The sequence below is a fragment of the Chironomus tepperi genome, unplaced genomic scaffold (genome assembly GCF_022539635.2).
Source record: "Chironomus tepperi strain 1889 unplaced genomic scaffold, CSIRO-AGI_Ctep_v1 contig_335, whole genome shotgun sequence".
Classification (NCBI taxonomy): domain Eukaryota; kingdom Metazoa; phylum Arthropoda; class Insecta; order Diptera; family Chironomidae; genus Chironomus; species Chironomus tepperi.
This window is the reverse complement of record NW_027226457.1, coordinates 2,311,462-2,332,878: the sequence shown is the minus strand read 5'-3', so window position 1 is coordinate 2,332,878 and position 21,417 is coordinate 2,311,462. Positions and strand designations below refer to the sequence as shown.

The window sequence follows — 21,417 nt, the reverse complement described above, 5'->3', positions numbered from 1 at the left end:
TTAACTAATTTATTATATTTTTATTTCTGTTGGGGAAAATTCCAAGAAAAGTCTCATTAAAACATGCTGTCATGCACGTATGAATGCAAACTCAATAAATATATTAAATTCCATGAAAGTGCATTAAAGCATGGTTGGTATATTTACTTAATCTTCTCATACAAAATGCATGTGACACGAGCAAAAAAAAGATAATTTTTCTGTATAAATTTAATATTTTCCATAAATCATGAGTTGCTTGGTGACTGTTCAATAACACAAACAAGATAAAAGAAGTTAAAGCAGAGCTTTTTTTTGTTGAAAATATCACAATTTAATTGATTTTAATTTAAAAGAATGTTTACTGCTGTTGTCTCCAAAGGCCACTTAACTCATTTGAATCAATAAAGTAAAGGTTCTTTAGCATATGGCTGAAATTAATCATTTCCAATAAAAGAGTTGATAAACATTTCAATTAGCTTGATGAAAATGTTTATGTTGTGTCCGATCATTGATAAACACTAATTTAGTCATTTCCCTCTCTTATCATCATAATTTATTTCTCCTTTTGCCATTCCGAAAATTAAATTTTCATTCAATTTGTGAATCGATAAAGGAAGCAAAAAATCAATTTGCTCATCTAAACAAAACAATTAGTATTCATGAGGCTATTTGTGACTTGCTAAAAAGCTACTATCCCTGATTATTGAAAAATACAAAACAGACTCACTGAACGGAAGAATAAATTGAGGAAAGCAACGTCACTTCCAGGAGAAATGTCGTAGTAAATTTATTTGTTTTACAAGACACAAGCACAAAAAAAGCAGGCGTCAACGCGAATATGACATACTAAATAAGCTGAAGAGAGAATGAAATTCTTTTACGATTTTTCATCATCATTACCACTTGCCGTTAAGATATTTTATTACGTGCACAAGCTATTCTATAGAGTTTCCAATGTCTCGGTCAATATTGTTTTTGTCATTGAAATTTTATAAAGTGTGAAACTCAGGAAGCTCATAAACTCATTGACTGCATTATCTAGATGACCTCCACCGTATTGATATGCCTTTATCTAATGCGACGTAAAAGACGAGTCTGTTGAATCACTAGCATCGAGAAAAAATTTCAATAACTTGACATGAAAATGAGCAAGACTATAGAAGGAAGAAATGTAAAAATTCCTCCGCATATTCCAGTTCGGAATGTTTTTGCTGCCATAATAACAAGTTTAATGAAAAGAAAGAAAGAAAGTAAATTCTATTTTTAAACCTCATCGTTTTGCTAAATAAAATGAAATATTTTAATGCTTTCAAAGAAATGCTTTTTTTCAGATTGATAAGATTGCCTATTCATAACTGTTAAAGTAAATACAGCACTCGATGAATAATAATAAGAAAGAAAATCTCTCAAAAAATAAAATTATGGAATTGTAATGGATATTTCGCTTCGAGGCGAAGATAAATAATCGCTGAAAGAAATCTTCTTTCGACAAAAGAACAAAAGTAATTGGAGTTTCGAGAAGTTTATAGCCTTACACTTCGAATCAGTTGCTACACAGCACTTAAAAAAACAATATTTTTTTATGACCGATTTTAATCAGAAATGATTGCGAAAAATAATAATAAAATAAATTAAAAAGAAAGGAAAATCTAAAAAAATTGACAGAGGTTATCAGTGATGAATGAATTCTCAATATGTGTAACTCATTTTACAGTTAATTATGATAATTCTCGATGTTTCATGCTGGATTGACCTGGCTAATGGTGATAATGAAAAGTAGCTATAAATACACAAACAATCTTTCAAGTTTTTAAAGGTTGGCAAATATAATGGAAATTCACACAAATACGCAAAAAAAAAAAACCAGTAAAAAAGTCGCTTACATTTAATTAGCACAATTTAATTTGGTCACGATCTATCGCCATTAATATTTAATAGAACGCAAAGAAATAAATGATGACGCTGGGAATTTTAATAAGGTGATTAAAGCTATTGGACCATTAAGCAGCAAGAAATAATCTTAAGTTCAATGGAGGTGGTGTGAAGAGGTACTGCAAACTTAAAACGTCATCAATATCCGCCCAAATTGACACTATCATGCTAAACATCAACATTGTCTAACTAATTTGGCAATGAATTTGTCGGGAGATGAAATAGAATCAAGGGTAGATATTGGTTATCAAAAAAGTATAATTGGAGCAATAAAATATTCGTCTGATGAACTCAATTTTCTACAATCAACAAACAATTTGAAGTTGGCATTGAAAATTGCTCAAATGTCTTTATTGCCATTTTCACAATATTAATAAACGAGAATGATCATTCTCTCAGAAAATGATCAGGCAAATTTATCATAAAAGCAATTACTCAATGATAAGTTGATACAGAACTGTCAAAATATTTACTCTTTAAGCCACACGCGTAGTAAACACTTGAGGGTTCCTATTGTTCATAATCATAAAATAATTACAAATCGTCATGAAACACGATGATTACTTATGGTCTCTATAAATTGAGCCGCAAGATAACGAATAGTCGTCATCAAACACGTTTATTGGATATGATATTGTCGCGAGCCATTAATACCTCACTTATTTATTTCCTATACCTTGATAGACGTCTATCTTTATAGCAATTATCACAAATGATTTAAACGACGCAAGTTTATAGTTCGAGACTTCAGACTTATCGTTTGATTGCATTTCATTACGTCCGACATGAGAAAACTGATTGTGCATTTCATTACTATGCAAGCAAATTTTATTATTATATTTGAAGTACCCACTTGTTCCTTATCTCTGACTATTTTTAAATTTAAATTGTTTGATAAGATAATATTGCATTTTGTGATACTTTAAGTGGTGGACTCCCTCATTCAGAAGATTAATGTTACTTATTTAAAAATAAGCTAGTAAGCTATAAATTTATCTCAGCAGATTGTGCGATAGAGGAAGCAGCTTTTCTCGACAGTTTGTTACTGTAGAAAGCTTCATAGCTCACGTAGGTTGATAACAAGGAACTTGCTATTTTAGGTTACATCTTGAAACTTTCGGAAGTAATAAATTAAAGCGACTGATTTTATGGAACAGGAATTTCATTGTTTTGGCGAGAATGACCTTCATTTGGTGTCGGGTTTCAAAGAAATATAATCTTTATGGTCCTTAGCAAGCGACGTGAGTTAAAAACTTTATTCAATATTTGTGTTGGACGTCATAAGTTAACGACCGCAAATGAGCAAATTCCAACTGCGCAAAAAATTGTCCAAGCCCTCAAAATCCCACAAAGTGCAATACTCTTAAAGATTTATGAAATTTATGTTATGCTAAAAATAGCAATAACACTTTAAAATGTAAATGTTATTATTTGCAAAAAGCAGTGAGTCATTTCGAAGTAAGACCATGTATGAATAAAAAAATATATCCAATGTGATCATGTGTGAATGAATTTCTCACTAAATAAAATATCCCAATTTCGTCAGCAAATGAAGTTGAAGCACAAAAAATAGAAGTAAACATTTACCATCTGTTATTAACATTAAATTTCGTTCGGAATCATCCATGATGTCACGCGCTGAATCATCACCTTATCTCTCTACCTCTTCATATATGTAGGATGGCAGTGAGTCTTGTTCTGCTTTCAGTTTACACGAATAGTATTTTGGAGATACACAATAAATGAATTTAAAAGAAACTGAAGAAATTTCACTATTTAATTTTGAAATAAATACAATGAAGTTTTTCTATATGGCAACTTCGATCATAAATGTCAGAGAAATAATAAAGAAATTCAAGATTTAATTTAATAATTCTGAAATGTCAAGACTTTTTGCAACTCTTTCGTGCTTTAATTGTTTTAATAGAATATATCTTAATTAATCGAGATTGGCAATAAAGCCAACTTCTCATAACCGAGATAAGAAAATTTAATTGGTTCAGAATTTCGCCATAATCGTTTAAGTCAACTTCCAGTTGCTCTTGGTAGCAATAATAGAAATGAGTCAGAAGAACTGCTCTAATTAGAAATTCTTTGTTAAGAGTGATTATTAAATGCTTGAACTATTAGTGGAACAATGATATAATATGCGGAAGATCGTTTAGCTTCAAACTACAAATGGAAATACTTATGATAAAATATTTAAATCTTTATGGTTTTATTAAGGACTTTATCTTGTCTTCATCAAATTATTAAACAAGTTCTTAGCTCAGGGCATGAAGTAATTTTGAATATTTTGAAGGTTGTTGGATTTCCGCACATTATACGTGACTCATTAAAAATCTATTGATGCTGAATTCTTCATAATTTTAAGCACGATTGTAAATCCCCAAAAGTATCAAAATAAATACAGTTTTTGAATTCTAATGGAAATACTATATTCATTTGTTCAGAAGCGTACCCTGACTGTTCATTGTGATGAATAAAAATATTTGTGGGTAACAGTTTAAAACATTAAATAACAAGAAGAATCCTTAGAAATACGCAACCTAAGGCGGTTATGACACGAAGCCAGCAATTAAGTAATTATCCGACACGTGGATAAAAGAAATGGAATAAAGAAAGAGTTGATGACCTATTCAACATTGACTTTTTAGCTTTTAGGATAGCAAGTAGGATTAAATACACGAGCGAATAAGAGGTTTTAAACTCAAAGTTTCTTGATCTTTAAACAATTTTTAAAAAGGCAAATATTGTGAACTAGTTTTAAGCAGAATAACAACAGCAATGAAGGTCGTAAATTTTAAAAAGGGGTGAAGGAACGTCAACTGATTTCAAATGTAAACGAATATAAAAACTACAAAATGATAATTTACACAATGAATTTATCTTGTCATCTTTTCATAATTCCACTTGTTCATACTTAGTGTAATCTTCTTGATGAGAATGATTACTTGATTTACGAATTCTTTTAATACATCTACTGTAATTTATTTCCTTCTTTTTCCCATACATGAACATGAATGAGACAAACAGTGCTAAGAAGAGACGAAAAAGTCGCAAAAAAATACGTTCTTTTTATGTAGTTTGAGTAGGTTCAGCTCAGTTTTTTTTACAATCTGTTGTTACTTTTTTGTTGTAGCAAGCTAAAAATAACTCACTTAAGGAACGCCTCTATAATAAATCCTAATAATATAACAATATAAACACACTGCGAAGTGATGCTTAATGCTTTAATACTTTTTATTTTTTTGCACGAGATTGAAAGCATGAGGAACTTCCAATCAGCAGCTTTGTTCGTTGCATCTTTTAAAATATTAATAAATGAAAATTTCTACGCTGCATTTATGAATAAATTTTTCTATATCACATGCCATCACATGATATAGCATGTCTAGTAATCATATCCATATGATATAATGAAATGTTATTGGGTATGTAGTACAATTCTCACAGAAAAGCACTAAAGAAATTTCTGATAAATAAGCGACAAAAATTGTTTTATTGCATGCAATGCTTGACGTATTAGAAGCAATGAATGAATGAATGAGATATGGAAAGAAAGTTTTGTTTTGAGGAGGTTGGTTCTAGTGATGAAATATTTATGCTCATAAATTATGACGAATTGTAATCTACTCCTAATTATATGAGCATTTACATTCGACATGTTAATTTCTTTTTACGTATTAGCGAATTATTAATTATAGTGAGACAGTTTAAGCAATAAATGTACGTCAAAAATTAATCGCCATAATATTTATTTCATTAACTTATTTTCCAATCAAGTTTCTGTGTCGATCAACTACGCATTTTCTTAAAATTAATAAAATTTTATCTCTTTTCGCGTACTTCGACTTAAGGAATTTCGATATATGATTTTAATATATTCTATATCCTCATATCAAAGATTAATTTCCGTTCGAAAGCTCACATATCCTTTTGATGAGAAATTGCGATTGCAAACATCAAATAAATCTATCATGAGATTCTTTATGCATGGAATAAAATAAAGCACATCAAATGATAATCTCGAAGAAAAAATTATTTTTATATAATATTGTGTGTTATATCCCGCCAGCATTTTTTTGATCATTCAGCGCGTCGAATTTCCTTAATAAAAAAATATTAAGAACGTGAAGCTTAAAATTCACACATATCTGCGACATTATTATTTAATTCACATCACACACGAGCTAGAACCATTCTCTTTTTTATTATCTTAGCCTTTTCATTCTTAAAAATGTGTATAATTTGCGACTTTAAAAGCTAGTCCATTGGTAAGCTGATTAAATATTGAAAAAACCGGATTTCTTTTTTTATTCTTTCTTTTTTTATATTTAAAAAGTGAGACTAAATGTCTCTCACGGTCGTTCATGGAAATTTCCAGAATCAGGCATCTGCAGTAAAAGCAGTAAAATGAAATAAAAATAAAATTCATGGAGAGATAAACGGCATAAAGAAGGAGAATTGAGTGAAGTTGAAAATGTAAAACTTACATAATTCTTTGAGTTTCTTCGATAATCGACTAAAATTAAAGCATGAACACGTCGCAGAGTCAGATTCCAAGCTTTTTCTCGCCGCCTTTTCACGCTTTCTTTGTTCCTGCTTTTCAATCATCATTCTTTGCTGCTTAATATACCTCTCGCGTATTTTTGGACTACCATTTTCATCAATATAATACAGTGACTGCGACAGTCCATCAAACTTATTTATCAACTTTGGATCAATAGCAAAATTGTCGAGTTTTTCTTGCTTTAGCAAGTTATTTAAAGCTTTAGCCTCTGAGGGTACCAAGGAAATTGGCACTTGTGTCTCCTTACTATCTAATTTCATATCACATACTGTGGTTTTACGATTGATCGGTGGCTTTTTGGTACATTGTGGATTTTTTGAATCATTATATGATTTCAATTTGTCAATATCAGGTAAGCTATAACGTTTACTGCGCATTTTTGAGGTTGTTCGAAGCACTGGATCACGTAACGGCACAGCTACAGTCAAAACGGATGATGATTTCAATGAACATTTTGTGAGGTTATGTTTTGAATCAAATTCATCGCGGGTTGATGAGAATTTTGTTATGCTATCGATTCCACTGTCTGTAAGGTCATTCTCAACTCTTGCCATCAACAAATTCTTATTACTTATAATTTTTGTATTAATACTGAATTCACTACAATCCTTTTCCTCTTCTGATGGATCGTAAATTATTCCGGAATCTGACTCATTTGTGACACAATTTTCCTTATCTTTAGTGACGTTTAAATAATCAGTCGATGATGAATTTTGAACTTCTAAGGCCATTTCAGTCACATCTTGAAAATCATCGTCATCATCAATATAAGTTTGGATTTCATTGAGTTCTCGCATATTTTTTAAACTCTTTTATTTACATTCACCCACTATATGTGCTGTTAAGACGGTCAGACAGAGACTTTCGTTTTCAAATGAAAAATTTTTTTACTCTTTTTTTTTTTATTTTTAGAATTTTTCTTTTCTTTTTAATCTTTAAATGAGCGGGATCCGCACTGTATGTAAACTTTTTTAGAAAAATATTTCAATTTGTAAATATATTTATTTTTTTTTTGCAGACTTATAAGCATATAAGTTGATGACGATTTTACTCGACTTGGCACTTTCACTAATGACTTTTTACTTGTTTTTGATTTATTTTATAATTCTGTTATGAAGCTTAGTAGCGTCTCTTTGAAATACTTTTACTTTTAATTTATCAGTGGTTAATTAGCAGTTTCGATTCAATGATCAACACTGAAACAATAAGACCGATGGTCGGAAAATCAACAGATTTCACTTCCTTTATATTTAAATAAATTGCAATTTAATGCTAGTTCCTTAAGTTAATCTATTATAATCACTTTATAGTCACAATTTGTTAAGAATATTTTTCGCAATATTCACGTATATATCCAATCCAAAAAGTCAGTGGAAATTTTTTTAAAAAAAATCTTTTTCTTTTCTTCTGTGTCTATTTTAAGCCACTCTCACACGTACATTCACATAAATGTAAGAAATTATTTTCATTCAAATGTTTTTTATTTTATTTTATTTTATTTCTTTATCGTCTCTTCTTTTTTAAAAAGAATTTTATAATTGATTTCATCACGTCCGTTATTATCAGAATTTCATTTAGTAATGAAGGAACTATGTTCATGCATTAAGAAATATTCTTGGCATATAATGTAATCTCATAAAATGTACTTTTTACAATAAATACAAAATTGTTTCTTTAATTTTTAAAAAAAAAATATTTTTTTTTCGTTCAGCACTGCTAGCGTTTTTTAATCGCGACAATTTCATACAAAGTCAAATCATATACTGAAAATTGTTTTCAATACTTCTTTCGTCTTCGTTGCGTGCTTTTTTAATGTATTTGTTGTGAGATAATTTGAGCGAGCGAATGAGCGAATTTTTATTCTTGTTCGGTATAAAAAAGAGCGAAGAAGGTCTTGCCCGATGGCTTCATTCTCTCTGTCTACGAAACTTAAGCGTCACGTTCATTTTTTTCATCATTAATATTTCATCGTTTTTATAACGTATAATCATGTATGTGAGAACTTTTTCATCAATAAAAAATAGCACACGATTCAGTATGCAGGAATCAACTCAAAGAACTACGAAGTTCACTATCAAATGCGACAACACATAACAAGAAAATGAAATGTGGTTGTATTCATAAATGAAATGAAAAGAAGAATTGAAGGAGCAACAAATGAATAAACTTGCTCATCATCTTCTCATTTCTCTCATGTTTTTTTGTGCCTTCTTTTCTTTTCTTTTTCGTAAATGCAAAAAAGAAATACCGAAAAATCATCCGCAAAAAGAATCTCAATCATTTTGAGTACTTCGTATTCTTGTAAAAGAATTTCTTCTCCCATTTCACGCAATCGAATCAAGCCTGTTTGAATGTTTTTGAGCACACTCGAGCATTTCCAACTTCTCTTTTCTTTTTAATCGCGATGAAATTTCGCGAAAATAAGTTGAAGGACTTTAATTAATTTTTTAAATGTTTAACAATTCTTCATGCTTCACCATCAAATTTTGTGTGCCGATCTCAATGGCTGATGAAACATCGAGTAAGAGTGTCGCCATTAAATTCCACATGTATATGCTTGAAAGCTTAAAATTGGATACAGACAAATAATAACTTTGCTTTAGTTTTTTGTTTCTCTCCTCGTTTCTTCTCTTCATATTCGTAATTTACAAGCCCCCATGCATTCCAATGACTTTTTTGTTTATATTTTTTTTTTCAAGTCTCTACGATCATGTTCATGAAACTTCAAAGCAGAAAAATATTTCTGAATGAGTCTGTTGTTGTTTAATTGATTTCTTGCGAAATATTTGCAAAAGTTATATATTTTTCAATAAAACTTATCTATTAATAGCTGTATACATTTTGATAAGGTTCCTATTTGATCGATTTTTCTATGGATTGATAACAATCTCACTTTTTTATTGTGGCAATTAATTACACTTGTTGGAATTCTCATTTATACATAATTAAAAGAGCTCCAATGACAGTAAAAGTGATGAGGAAAATCAATAATATTTCATCACCACGAGTCACATTATCTACATGTGCCTTAATGGTTCCGATACATTTTTCTCACTTAATTTTGGATACAATTTGAACGCTTAGAATTCCGGAAGTATTAGCCACACAAAAATAATTTAAGAATTTCGTTCTGGGACAGAATTAACAATTTCCGAAACTTCTGATCTTTGCATTTGTTTCTTGCAGCTGCCAAGGTCAACAAGATCTTTTTAACAAAAATTTATTACGTAACATATTTGAAATTTACGTAATTTCATGAAATAAATCCTTAATATTTCAAATGCTTGTCTTAAAATGGGCAAATCATGTTGAATCGTGTCTATTAAGATATATAAGAACAGTTAATTGAGTTTTTTGCTAGCCTACACTTTATTTCTTTCCCGGTATATAAACAGTTTTGTGGTTTCCTGGTATAATTTTAAGGGTGGTTAAAGAGATTTCTTGGTATTTGGCAGTAGTTTATAATTTTATTGACATGCAACAGTTTAAAAGATTCCATGACGCGCAAATGTTATGATTAACTTGATATTTTGGCCATAAAGGTGTGAATTCAAGTGAAAATCTACAAAATGAGTCTTATTTGATGTTTTCTAAAAACTTTCCATAGTTCATATTCCATATTTTTGAAGAATTCCTCTAGTATAGTAAGGTATAGTACGGTACAATTTGTAAAAGTTATTATTAATTTATTGATGAGAAATAAACTACTTGTACATACCCAATTGTATGAAAATTCAAAAACATTCAATTATTTATTGACAAATTTTTATGTAACTCAACAGTTATTCACAATTTCCAGACAGTCTTCAAACATTTTTATGAAGCTTTAAAAGATCCAATAAAAAATATAAAATTATCCGAACCTCGCCTTCGTGATGCTTATCAATTAATGATGCCAGACTAATATAAAAGAAGTAAGTTAAGACATAAGGCTTTCCACGTCTTCATGAGCACTTAAATGTCTCCTACAAAATTAGAAACTTAATAAATCATCCGACCGTATGATGGAAAATATAACACGCTGTTAACTTTAGGTACACTTTTCCATGAAAAATCTTATTTTATCTTATTTAACATTTTATTTAATCAGAATCATCTCTTCGTTCCATGACATAACTTTTTCATGAGCAAAATATTTTGCTATTTTTTTTCCGTAATGAAATTATCTGCATGCAATAATTTAATCAAAACTAGAGATAGATAAGAGACAAGAAGGTTGTTCAGGGATTTTGAAACTTTGTCATTTTAATTAAATTTAGTCTCACAGCAATGGACCGTCTAAATAACTAATATCTGACACACGTGTACTTATTAACATCTTCTTATTCCAAGGACAATTCCAGCTTTAAGAAATTCGTGCCACAACAATTCAGTGCTGAAGGAAAAGGAGGTTACAACTGTGCGTCAAAAGAAGCTTGTGTCGTTCCAAAATGCTAGATACAGTGGCAGTTTACTGTTTTAATTAAAGACCAGAGTACGTATATAGCTGCCCACCTGAACTAACAATCAACTGCATCACCTTACTGTAAAGTTCAATGCACGAGAGACTTGCTTAGAGCACCTTTCGCTTCTGAGAGTACAAGATATTACGAATGTCGCGATGGTGTTGCATACCAAGTGCTTTGTCCCCGGGGACGAATTTACGATCCTTATACAGAAACTTGCATCAGTCCATTCTAAATTTAAACTACATAACAGCGCGAATGAATTTATTTTAAAATTTAATTAATATGTAATCCCATTATCATGATCAACATTTAATCAGTGCTTTTAAAAATATACTATAATATAATAATCACATTATGCAATCAATCATTTTGGGAATTTTCATTAATGCCGATAGAACTTTTATAAGCTTTAACACCCGTTTCTCTAAATTCCTTCAATAATGATTTATTGTTGTAATTCCTTCATACCCTTCCCGACTATCAGTTTAAACAATCGAGAAAAACTTAAGCAGCCAAGCATTTATTCCACGTTTCCTTCAACTCTTTCGTCTAAATCGATAAACAATTTCATAGAGTGTGCTTTTCATTAGAGTAATGAACCGAAAGAACTTTATATTACATTGAAATTGATCGAAAGCTTTTATCAAATGTGCAATTTATATCGTTGCTACTTCTACCTCAATGTATACCATTGATGTTCACTATCTATTCATTAAATGTATGTATAAAGGATGACATATAAAAAAATATAAGTATACATTGATGATGATAAAACACGTAAACAATCAGTATGTCAATATAGCAACAGAATAAAAATATCATCGACACAAGGATATTTTCTTTTACTTTATTTTTATCACACCATATCTTACCGATTTTACCGTCAGGCATTTGGTGTATGATAACATTTCTACCAAGGAAATCATAAGGAGATTCTTTTCGAGCACCACTACCGCGTATTTGATTAGATTTTGGTTTCACCGTTCCAAGCACTTAACCATGAGTTAATGGATAGCAAAAATAATTCATGCAAATAAGGTTTTTAAATAGAAATGAGAAGAAATAAAAGCATAATTAATAGAAATGGGTAAAAGGTTTATGCAAATAATGAGTTTTTGTCATAATGAACAGATTTACGGTTGGGGTAGTCACTATGCAAATTAACAGTTTTAGTCAGACGTGTATACAGGTAGGCAATCAAATTGGCATGACTAATTAATGAGTCAGAATAATTCAAAATAACTACAGTCAAGATAACAAGCTTTTAAACATTCCTGCATACACGCCTGGTTCCAACATTTATGAAAAATAACAATCATGATATTTATTTAGAGGAGGCATGCAATTTTATTATTATAATGGAAACATACGACACTTTTCCATGTGCATATGACATCATAATTAATGGATAGATGAAATTGCATATTCATGGTCGGAACCAATGCAACGATGGACATTCAAATAAACAAATAATTGACAAGGTTAGTTCAAGTGTGCATATTCAATTTTTTTTTTTGGATCTCATCCATTTTAGAGACGAGAAATTAAATTTTTGAGGCAAATAAATTCTATACATTTAAAGTCATTCAAACCTAATCAAAATGACACATGGAGATGGAAATAAAATTGTCGAATTAAAATTCAATTTTGTTATACAGACACGAGACAACCAGCTTTTTTGGATATAATTATAATATTATTGGGTACAAATGTGTATGAAATGAGAATTTCTCATTTTTATTCACTTACACGAGATGGATATCATGGTTGGTAAATTGATAATCAATATTGCACCAACAAAAACTATGTACATATCTAAATATTCAAGTTCACAATGCTTGTGGATGCTCATTTGGGGATTTTCTTTTGCTTTCTTTTTCTTTGTGGTAAATACATTTGCTTTAAATATTTAAAAACCGCTTTATATCCTTCAATAATGTTTTTTTCTGCAAAAAGGCTTAAAATTGTATTATTCTCTACTGTTTGGTCGAATTTTCAGTTTTGCGTATTTAATATTTTATAAACTGGAGATGGAAGTCGAATTATATCAAACGTTGAAGCGCTTAAAGGCTTTGGAAAAAGGAAAATTTAATTATCTTTTCATGGATGGTTTGTTTTAATGAAAGTAATCAAATTTTAGAACTTTTCTGATCGACTGTAACCATGGCGGAATTTATGGACTGCTGAAAATCGTCAGCAATACCATTTTATTTGCAAATATTGAGACTATGCAGATTCAGAGTTTTAAATTTTTAAAAAACCAAATTTCCTCGTCAGCAAACAATCAAGTGGAACAAGGAAGTCTAAAATTTATCATGAAAATTTGATTACATGCTTAAACTTTTTATTTTTCATCTCGCAAAAAAATGTAAAGGAAATAATTTTTCACTTTCATATTCGCATATTTTATAAGCTTTAATGTCATTTTTCCTCTTTCGAAGCCGACACAGACGAACATTAAATTTATGTATACGATAAGTTATTCCAATAGCTCATAAAGCTTTATTCATTCTCATGCGTATGAAAATCATGAGAAGATGGAAATTTTTGAGATGATTACAGAATATTTTTTCATTGAATTTCAAATGGAAATTCAATTTTGCCATGAACGTGAAATTCTAGGAGTCGTAGGAATAGTTAGAATAAGCAAGGCAGAAGAAATAATTAAATTTTCCTGCTGCCGTAAGCTTCTGTCTGAAGGAGGTAAATTAATTTCCATTTTATGACTTGTGTCTGCTTCTGTCACATCGTTTCCTTGTCGGCATTAAAGTTACAAAAACTTTATTATTTCGTGTGAACCCTTTTGGGAATGAGACATGAGGAAAATGTGATAATTTCATGCAATAATCGATCTCGGTTAGTTTAGAAAATTACTTACGTTACCAAAACTTTATCGTAACAGGCTGTATAAATTTACAACACTAATTATCCCAAAAGATATCTCAAATATCATAAATGTCAAGTCATAAAGATTGTGTAACGTCATGACTTAATGTATACATTTCAAAATAGTGTAAATTTATTCATTGTATCTTTAAGCAAATTAGCATAAATCTAAAAATAAATTTGTTCTAATTAAGTCGTGACTTAAGTCCAACACAATGGTCATGTGAAAATATCAGTCAAGTCTGAGAATTATTTAACAAAAGCGGTTCCAAATATCATATTTGTATACATGACATTTATTTAACTTGTTTGAATTTATCAGATCAAACAGAACTGTACAAAAATAAACGATCTTCAGATATAAATAAAAATGTGTGTTAAGTGAGCAAATTGATATTGTAAATCAATTGAGATCACATGAGATTACCACCTATAACTCTCATTTTTTGCGTTTCATAAATTTTCCACCGTGAAAAAAAATTGTTTGCATTCTTTTCGGCTAAAAAATTTTCATTGTATCGAAGCTATACAAACAGCTTTTATAGTTACAACTGTATTAGTATAAAGTGTCTCGACTAAGCACATTTGAGAGGTTTTTTGTAAAATTGTGTCTAAGCTGAGAAAACATTTTTTCACATTTAATGTACAGGAATTCAAATTCATTCGACATCCATTCGTACAACTAAAAGTTTCATAACTTTTTCTCCTTTTATCAGCTATGGAATATGGAAATTACTTTGAAAAATATTTAAAATTTATAAGCTGACATCTGAAATATCTGAGATATTCATCGAATAAAGTTCTCACAGCAGGCAGAGAAAAAAAATCAACTATCGATTTTCCGTTCCTTCTTTTATATTTAAAGACGAAGAATTTTTCGCATGCTTCTTGAATTCCTTTTCTGTGCCATTTTATCATGAATCCCTTTTTCTTCTCACTTGATTAACTTTTTTTTTAAATAACTAGACCCAATAACTGAGTGACATATAATGACATAAATGAAGACAATGAAATTGATCGATAGATTTATCATAAAAAAAAGAAGTGAAATAAAAATGAATTCATGGAAGGTGACATTTAACATCCAACTATTGTCACATTCGTAAAGTACAAAATAATAATATTTTTATTGTCATGTATGTGCGATAACTTCACGACGATACGAAACGGAATTTCATCACGAGATACTTTTTTTCCTTTCCTTTTCCATTCCAAAAAAGCAACAGAGAGGGAGGGAAAAATCTTTTTCTACGCAGTTACAGAATGCAGAAAAAAAAACACAGCAGAGAGAAAATATATAATTGGGTTAGGTCAAGTTTTGAACGCTTCTGAGTCATTCCAAATAAAATAAAACTTTTGTTTTCCTCTCACACAAAATATTTCAACCCGTTCTTTTTTATATGCACATAATAATAAAAACTAATATGAATCAATTTGTAAATTCAGAAGGACAATAAAGTTTGCATTTCATACAATAACTGTGTGCGCATATTTTTTGGCAATGAATGCGAGGGAGGAATAATTGCTTTAAACTATGTAGAATATAAAAGTATAAATGAATCATAATCGCTTCCACCCCTCCATCCACGTAACAATACATTGTACACAAAAGTGCTGTTAGTTGTTGTTGTTGTTGGTTCTTTAGGAAAGAAAATAACAACATTGCGGAATGAAGCCTTTTAACAATTGACGGCATGAGGAATTTTCATTCAAACTGAGCTTAGCAACCTTTGTGCATTATGCTTTAAATATTTATGTTTCAAGTTGTCAATCCTCACTCCACAATTCGTACATTTTTATGTCTATCCATTGTGGAGGTAATTTGAAAAAAGGAAATAACGCACTTTTGAAATTGTCTGAACATTAAAAATGATTTTCATAGCAGACAATGTTTAAAGACGAGGCAGGAATTGATGAAAAGTGCATACCCTCATATACAGTCAAATAAAAACTTAAAACATAAACAGTTAACGAATATTTTCCATTATTTTCGTTCAATTCTCTCGCATCTCACATAAATGTTTATTATAGTTGTTTCACCACACACGTGGTGTTTCATGCTATCATGTGCATACTGATTCTTTTCTTTTCGTACATTTAACTCATTTGATGTGACTGTACCCCTCGATTTCATCAACATTTGTTCGTATTCTAATGTGTATAAATATAGCGAAAAGAATTTTTCTTACTTTACATTCATGTACGCAATGTAAACAACAAAAGGAAGGAGGAATGAAAAACTTTACTGTGTAATAAATGTGTACACGACGAGATATATGATGATGAGCAAGATGTGAAAAATGTTTATAAATTTTTTTCGTGCACATATTAAATTTCACTTTTTCAGCACTTTTCAATGTTGCCCTTTAAGAAACAGCAAAAAGGAAGGCACAGGAAAGAAAGAAAAAATATTTCAATTTAAATATATGTGCGGCAAAGTTGGCAAAGAAATAAGTACTCGTGATGCGACTGTACGCAAAAAAAAAAAATTTGAAAAGAGCAAGCAACGTAAATGCCATTGTGTATAAAAATATGTTTATAAGCTCCTGTCCTTGGAGTAAAATTTCATGAATGATATTTATGACACAGCAGTGAGATGAAAGAAGTAAGGGAGGCTTAGGGATAGATAAAAAATTAGACTCCTTCATCATAAATAATTGAACACAAGTCGTCGTTCTTACTTTGCGTGATGTGAGCATGAAAAAGATATTCTAACCATCCAAGCACGTGTTGTGCATTAAACAACAGTCAAAGCTAAAAATATTATTTTAAAAGTTTTAGGAATGAATGACATTAGATATTTTTATTTGCCATTTATTGATTTTTCTTACATTAGGAGTTTTATGTTTCGGTATGGACATAAGCGGTTCTATGAAAGAGTTTTTCTTTTTCTTGGCAGCGCGTGACTATTGACCCAGATTACCATTAGTGAATATGTGAAAAGTATCAAGTGAATTTACTGATGTTCTTAGCGATTCTATTAACTAATGAGAGGTCAAAGAGATATTTCCTCAATTTGTAGTTAGGTCTAAGTATAGGCTGAGATTGTCGTCTAATTGTTTGAACATGACAAATACTTGAAAAGAGATTCTGTGCCTTAGTATCCAAATGACACTGATCTTTAACAGAATGTCATGAATTCACCATTTTAATCAGACTAAATCTATTCAGAATCATTGCATTAAGTTCATCGGAACTTCTGAACCTCTATTATCTCATATTTATGTTTGTACGAATTAAAGCTATAAAATTTTGTAGAGTATAAACTTGTTTGTACATTTATAAAAACAATTTTCATATTTTTATTACACTCAGCACAAAAAAACTGCAGCACAATCGGAGCATTGCCATAGAACTTTTGAAGCACGAAAAGATGTTTTATGTGAATTAATATTTTTGAGTATAGTCAGTAAACTGTCTGTGTAATTGAAAGGAAATTCAGCACAAAGAAAGAAAAATAAATGTTTACTTGCATATTCAACTATTTTTGAGTGTGGATAAAGAAGATAACAATAAGCGTTTCTATGGATTCGAAATACTTTTGTCCCTCACTAATTAGTGTCTATTTTTCATCTTCAATCTTCGTTTTCAGCACAGATAGAAACGATTCACTTGGACATTTTCCACATTTTCATTTTATTTTCCGCTTTTAACTCTCCCATAAAGATGAGATACAGTAAGTTCATCTAGTGCCTTTTTATCTATTTCATTTTATACTTTTTGACGAAGAAAAAGTGGAAAAACAATTAATGAAATAGAAAAATTTATTTTTAGACTGATTCCATTGGAAAAATGAGAAAGGAGATGATATGATGAATGAATTTGCCTTTTATAGTCCAACAATAACATACAGTCAAGTTGGATAAAGGATTTATTTTAATGGGGCCGGTCATTCATGACGTCAATAATACAAAGAAAGAAGATCAGAAGCTATAAAACTTTAAAGCACTGAGGATAACGTCCCAAACATTCAATATTCATAATTTACAACCATCCCCACTTTTACTCTTGAGCTTTTACTGTCGACCAGCAATCGATGACTTTATATTTTTTGCCCCTTTTCGTACAGTTAATCCTTAACAGATGTATTCGGATTCTAGCTTCATAAATCCATCTATCATACCCATTCAATACTGAATGGTGATATTCAGTTCGAGTTAGATAATATTACACAATAGAATAAAAAGGAAAAAGAAGTTTCTTTCAATTTACCTTGAATAAATTATCTATATCAATATGTACGAATGGATGAATGAATGAATGAATGTGGGAGAAAAATACTCGTTTTCTTATCCCAATATTGTGTTTAAACACACAGCACAGGGTTGAAATTGTTCAAGAAAAAGTTGCCAAAAATATTTCCAAAAATTATTGGTTGAATAGCAAGACATATACAATAATTTGATAGTATTGCATGAGCAGGAATATTGGATCATTAAATTAAATGGATTTTTTGAAATAGAGTTTTTTTTTGATTACGTGAAAATCTCAATGGGGACTCACAAAATGATATAAATTCAATATCAGCTGTTTTATTGCTTTTTTATCTCTGCTGAAATTATCGCTATTTTCTTATCGGTCAAATAATTAATTCCCCAATTCAGAGAAACTCAGTTAATATTAAAATAGTAAAATTCCTGATAATATGTCGCCGTCTGCCAGGCATGATTCAATTAATGAGACTAACTTGATTAGGATTGAAGCTTAGAAATGGCTTGGAGCTTATTCTTATTGATCAATTTATTCAGTTGATTGGAATTAAGTCAATGAGGGAGTTTGAGGAACTAGACTCGGTTTTTGAAGGTTTGCATATACATACTGTCTACTATCAAGCAGAGTTCGAAGTCGAATAGACTTTTCCATACAAAATCCGAATCAACTTCGACTATTGGACCAACAAAGCTATCTATGATTCCATCCCTGATTTTAATAAACATTAACAGTCATCACATTCTCATGTTATCCAGCTTTTATTTTGCACTAACAAAAAAAGCTCCGCATACTTGGTACGAAAATGTCTTAAGCAAATAGTGTAATCGTCTAAAAATAAAAATGGCACATGACTTTTTTTCTCTCTCTCTATCTTGCTCACTCACCATTTCTTCTATTATTTTTTTTCTTCTCTTTTCTTATTTATCACTTGTGCCACTGACTCGCAACAAAATTTGTTTTCAATCTCTGTCCCGAATTAAAATTTCTAGATCAAACATTTTGAATAATAAAATGCATTATAATATGTAAATACAGTCTATAATTGTCGATTAACTGTTTTAAAAATAAATAGCAAATTAGGAGATTTTGTAACTACAATTTATTGTTAATAAAGGCGGGTAATTTGTAATTCATAGAAAAATTGTGTTTTTATCATTAAATGAAGTAGCAGCAAGTGCGGAGAACTTAAACAAATGAATATAATGATTAAACAGCGTGGGGCAATAACAGCAGTTAATAAATCAGCTGTTTCAAATGCGAAGAGAAATCAAATCAAAAATTTATGTATTTCTGTCTTGTTTTTTAAGTGCACTTGGCAACGAAATCATTTGATATTGTTTGTATAAAGCTTTGACATCGATTTTATTCATCTTCTCAGTTATTTGTAGTGTTTCTAAGTCATTGTATTTATAGGAATATATATATACAAAAAAACTAAGGAAATTATTCATTGTTGATGTAAATTTGAGCGAGATGTCATTGCATACAGTGCATAATGTTCTGTGTGTTACCTTGCATGAGGTTAATATTTTTATTGCCTCAATGTTAATGACACAAAGACAACGTAGTCTCTCGATCGTCGGATGCGACAAAAATATATATATCGTCTTTGTTAGCAGAAAAAGGAAATTTATCATGTAAACAGGTTGCTTTAAAAGACATTACTGTATATGGAGGAACGAATCTAATAAATGGACTGTTATAATCTTATCAATCAGGTTTTATAGTACATAAAGTGTCTATACATAAAGAATATAAAAGTATAGATTAGACATTAATTGAGAAACAATAACATACAATGTACAATTTTTTTCACTCTTTATAAAGTATAGCAGAGATTATTGAAGGGAAATATTAATAGAATACAATAATAAGTAAATAAGTATTCACGTCAGAGACAATAAATCATGCATTTATAAATAAAGAAGTAACGCGAAAAAAATTTAGCAACCAATAAAAGACTGAATTATAAATTACGAAGGAAGTCAAGAGATTCACAATATCTACTTTGTGCCTGTGTACTACATATCTTCTAGCAATTTATTTCCTTGAACTAGACAATTTTTATTACTCAGTTTTGCTGTCTGACTATGCAATTTATGCAAGGAAATATATTCATAATAGAATCTACTATGTCAGTATCACTAGAACTGATTTAATTTTACTTGAGGGTCATTAAGTGATGACGACTAGCTTTTAGGACAACTGCAACCTAGCTGTGACCTTACACAGATGGCAAAAAATTCCGACTTAATTCCTTATTATTATGTAGATCATTTTATATAAGTTTATAAACTTCATATAGAACTGTATACAACTTTGTATAATTTAAGTAAATAGCAATGAAAGGGAAAATGCGCTAGAGTCATCCAAAAGGAACGCAACAACCACTTTTACACTAGTTTCTTGTATTGATTTATATTTTTAGATTTTCTCACTTTTTTCAAGTAGTTTCAATTTTTTTTTCTCTAGCTTTTTTTCATTTTTTTTGTCAAGGTTAAAGACACATAACTTGCATTTTTTATCTTTTCTATTCTACTCTATTTATGAATAACTCATACAGTTAAAATGCATAATAGAATAAATTATGTACCGAAAAAGTACGGAAGTAGACACTAAGTGGCAGGATAAATTTAAACATTCTTTTTCTTTTATGCTAGATAAAATAGAGAAGTAAATGAGAATGAAATAGGTTAAATACAACACACAAAAATCAGTAACCACATACTTTTCTCATGTGCCTCAAGTATCGCTTCGATTTTCTCGAGACGAGCTTCGCGGATTGATTTCTTTTTAGCACTTGACATTAATCACAAATTGACTCTTCGTCTTCTGCACTTGAATATGTAATTTTTCTTTAACTATAGTGATAATGATATTCGGTTTTCTTCCTACTTGCTCATTTATACACGCACACCATATGTTGATAAGAATTTTTTTTAAAACTTTTTTTCTTTCTTTTGTTCCGTCTTCAGCTCTCTTGACACTTTTGTTACTGCGAAATTATTTATTTTTATATCCTATAACTTCATCATCTATTCACTATCTAAATTTAATTAAGATCTATCATCGCACTGTACGGAGACGACACAAAGACACAATTAAATTATTTTTTTTACTTTTAATTACATATATAACAGTGCATCTTATTTTTGAGCAAGTCTCTCATTTTAATTTTATCTACTCTTTTGCATTTTAAAATGAAAATTCAATGTGTTCAATTGAAAGTGAAATCGTTTTCACAAGCTTTTTTTTCGAGTCCTTTATATTCTTTAAAAGATTGATGCTTCAAGCTTATCGTACCATGGTACATCAAAACTTGAGCAACTTTGAATGATGACAAAAGATGAGCGACTGAAGAAAGGATAAGAAATATAAATATAA

At 30.0% G+C, this 21,417-nt stretch overlaps 1 protein-coding gene across 6 annotated transcripts in view; it reads right to left on the bottom strand.

Moving 5' to 3' along the window:
- LOC139093450 (glycogen synthase kinase-3 beta-like) overlaps positions 1 to 21,417 on the bottom strand; it is a 40,920-nt gene that overhangs the window by 14,575 nt on the left and 4,928 nt on the right. Inside the window, exon 1 of one of the 6 annotated variants that reach the window (XM_070644179.1) lies at positions 6,411 to 8,234. The exons of 1 other annotated variant lie outside the window; for it this stretch is intronic. In XM_070644179.1, coding sequence (XP_070500280.1) covers positions 6,411 to 7,284 — 874 coding nt within the window. In that variant the 5' untranslated portion in view covers positions 7,285 to 8,234. Of the gene's footprint in view, positions 1 to 6,410; positions 8,235 to 21,417 lie in introns of those variants that run through there. 4 more of the 6 variants (XM_070644175.1, XM_070644177.1, XM_070644176.1 and 1 more) reach the window with 4 other exon arrangements.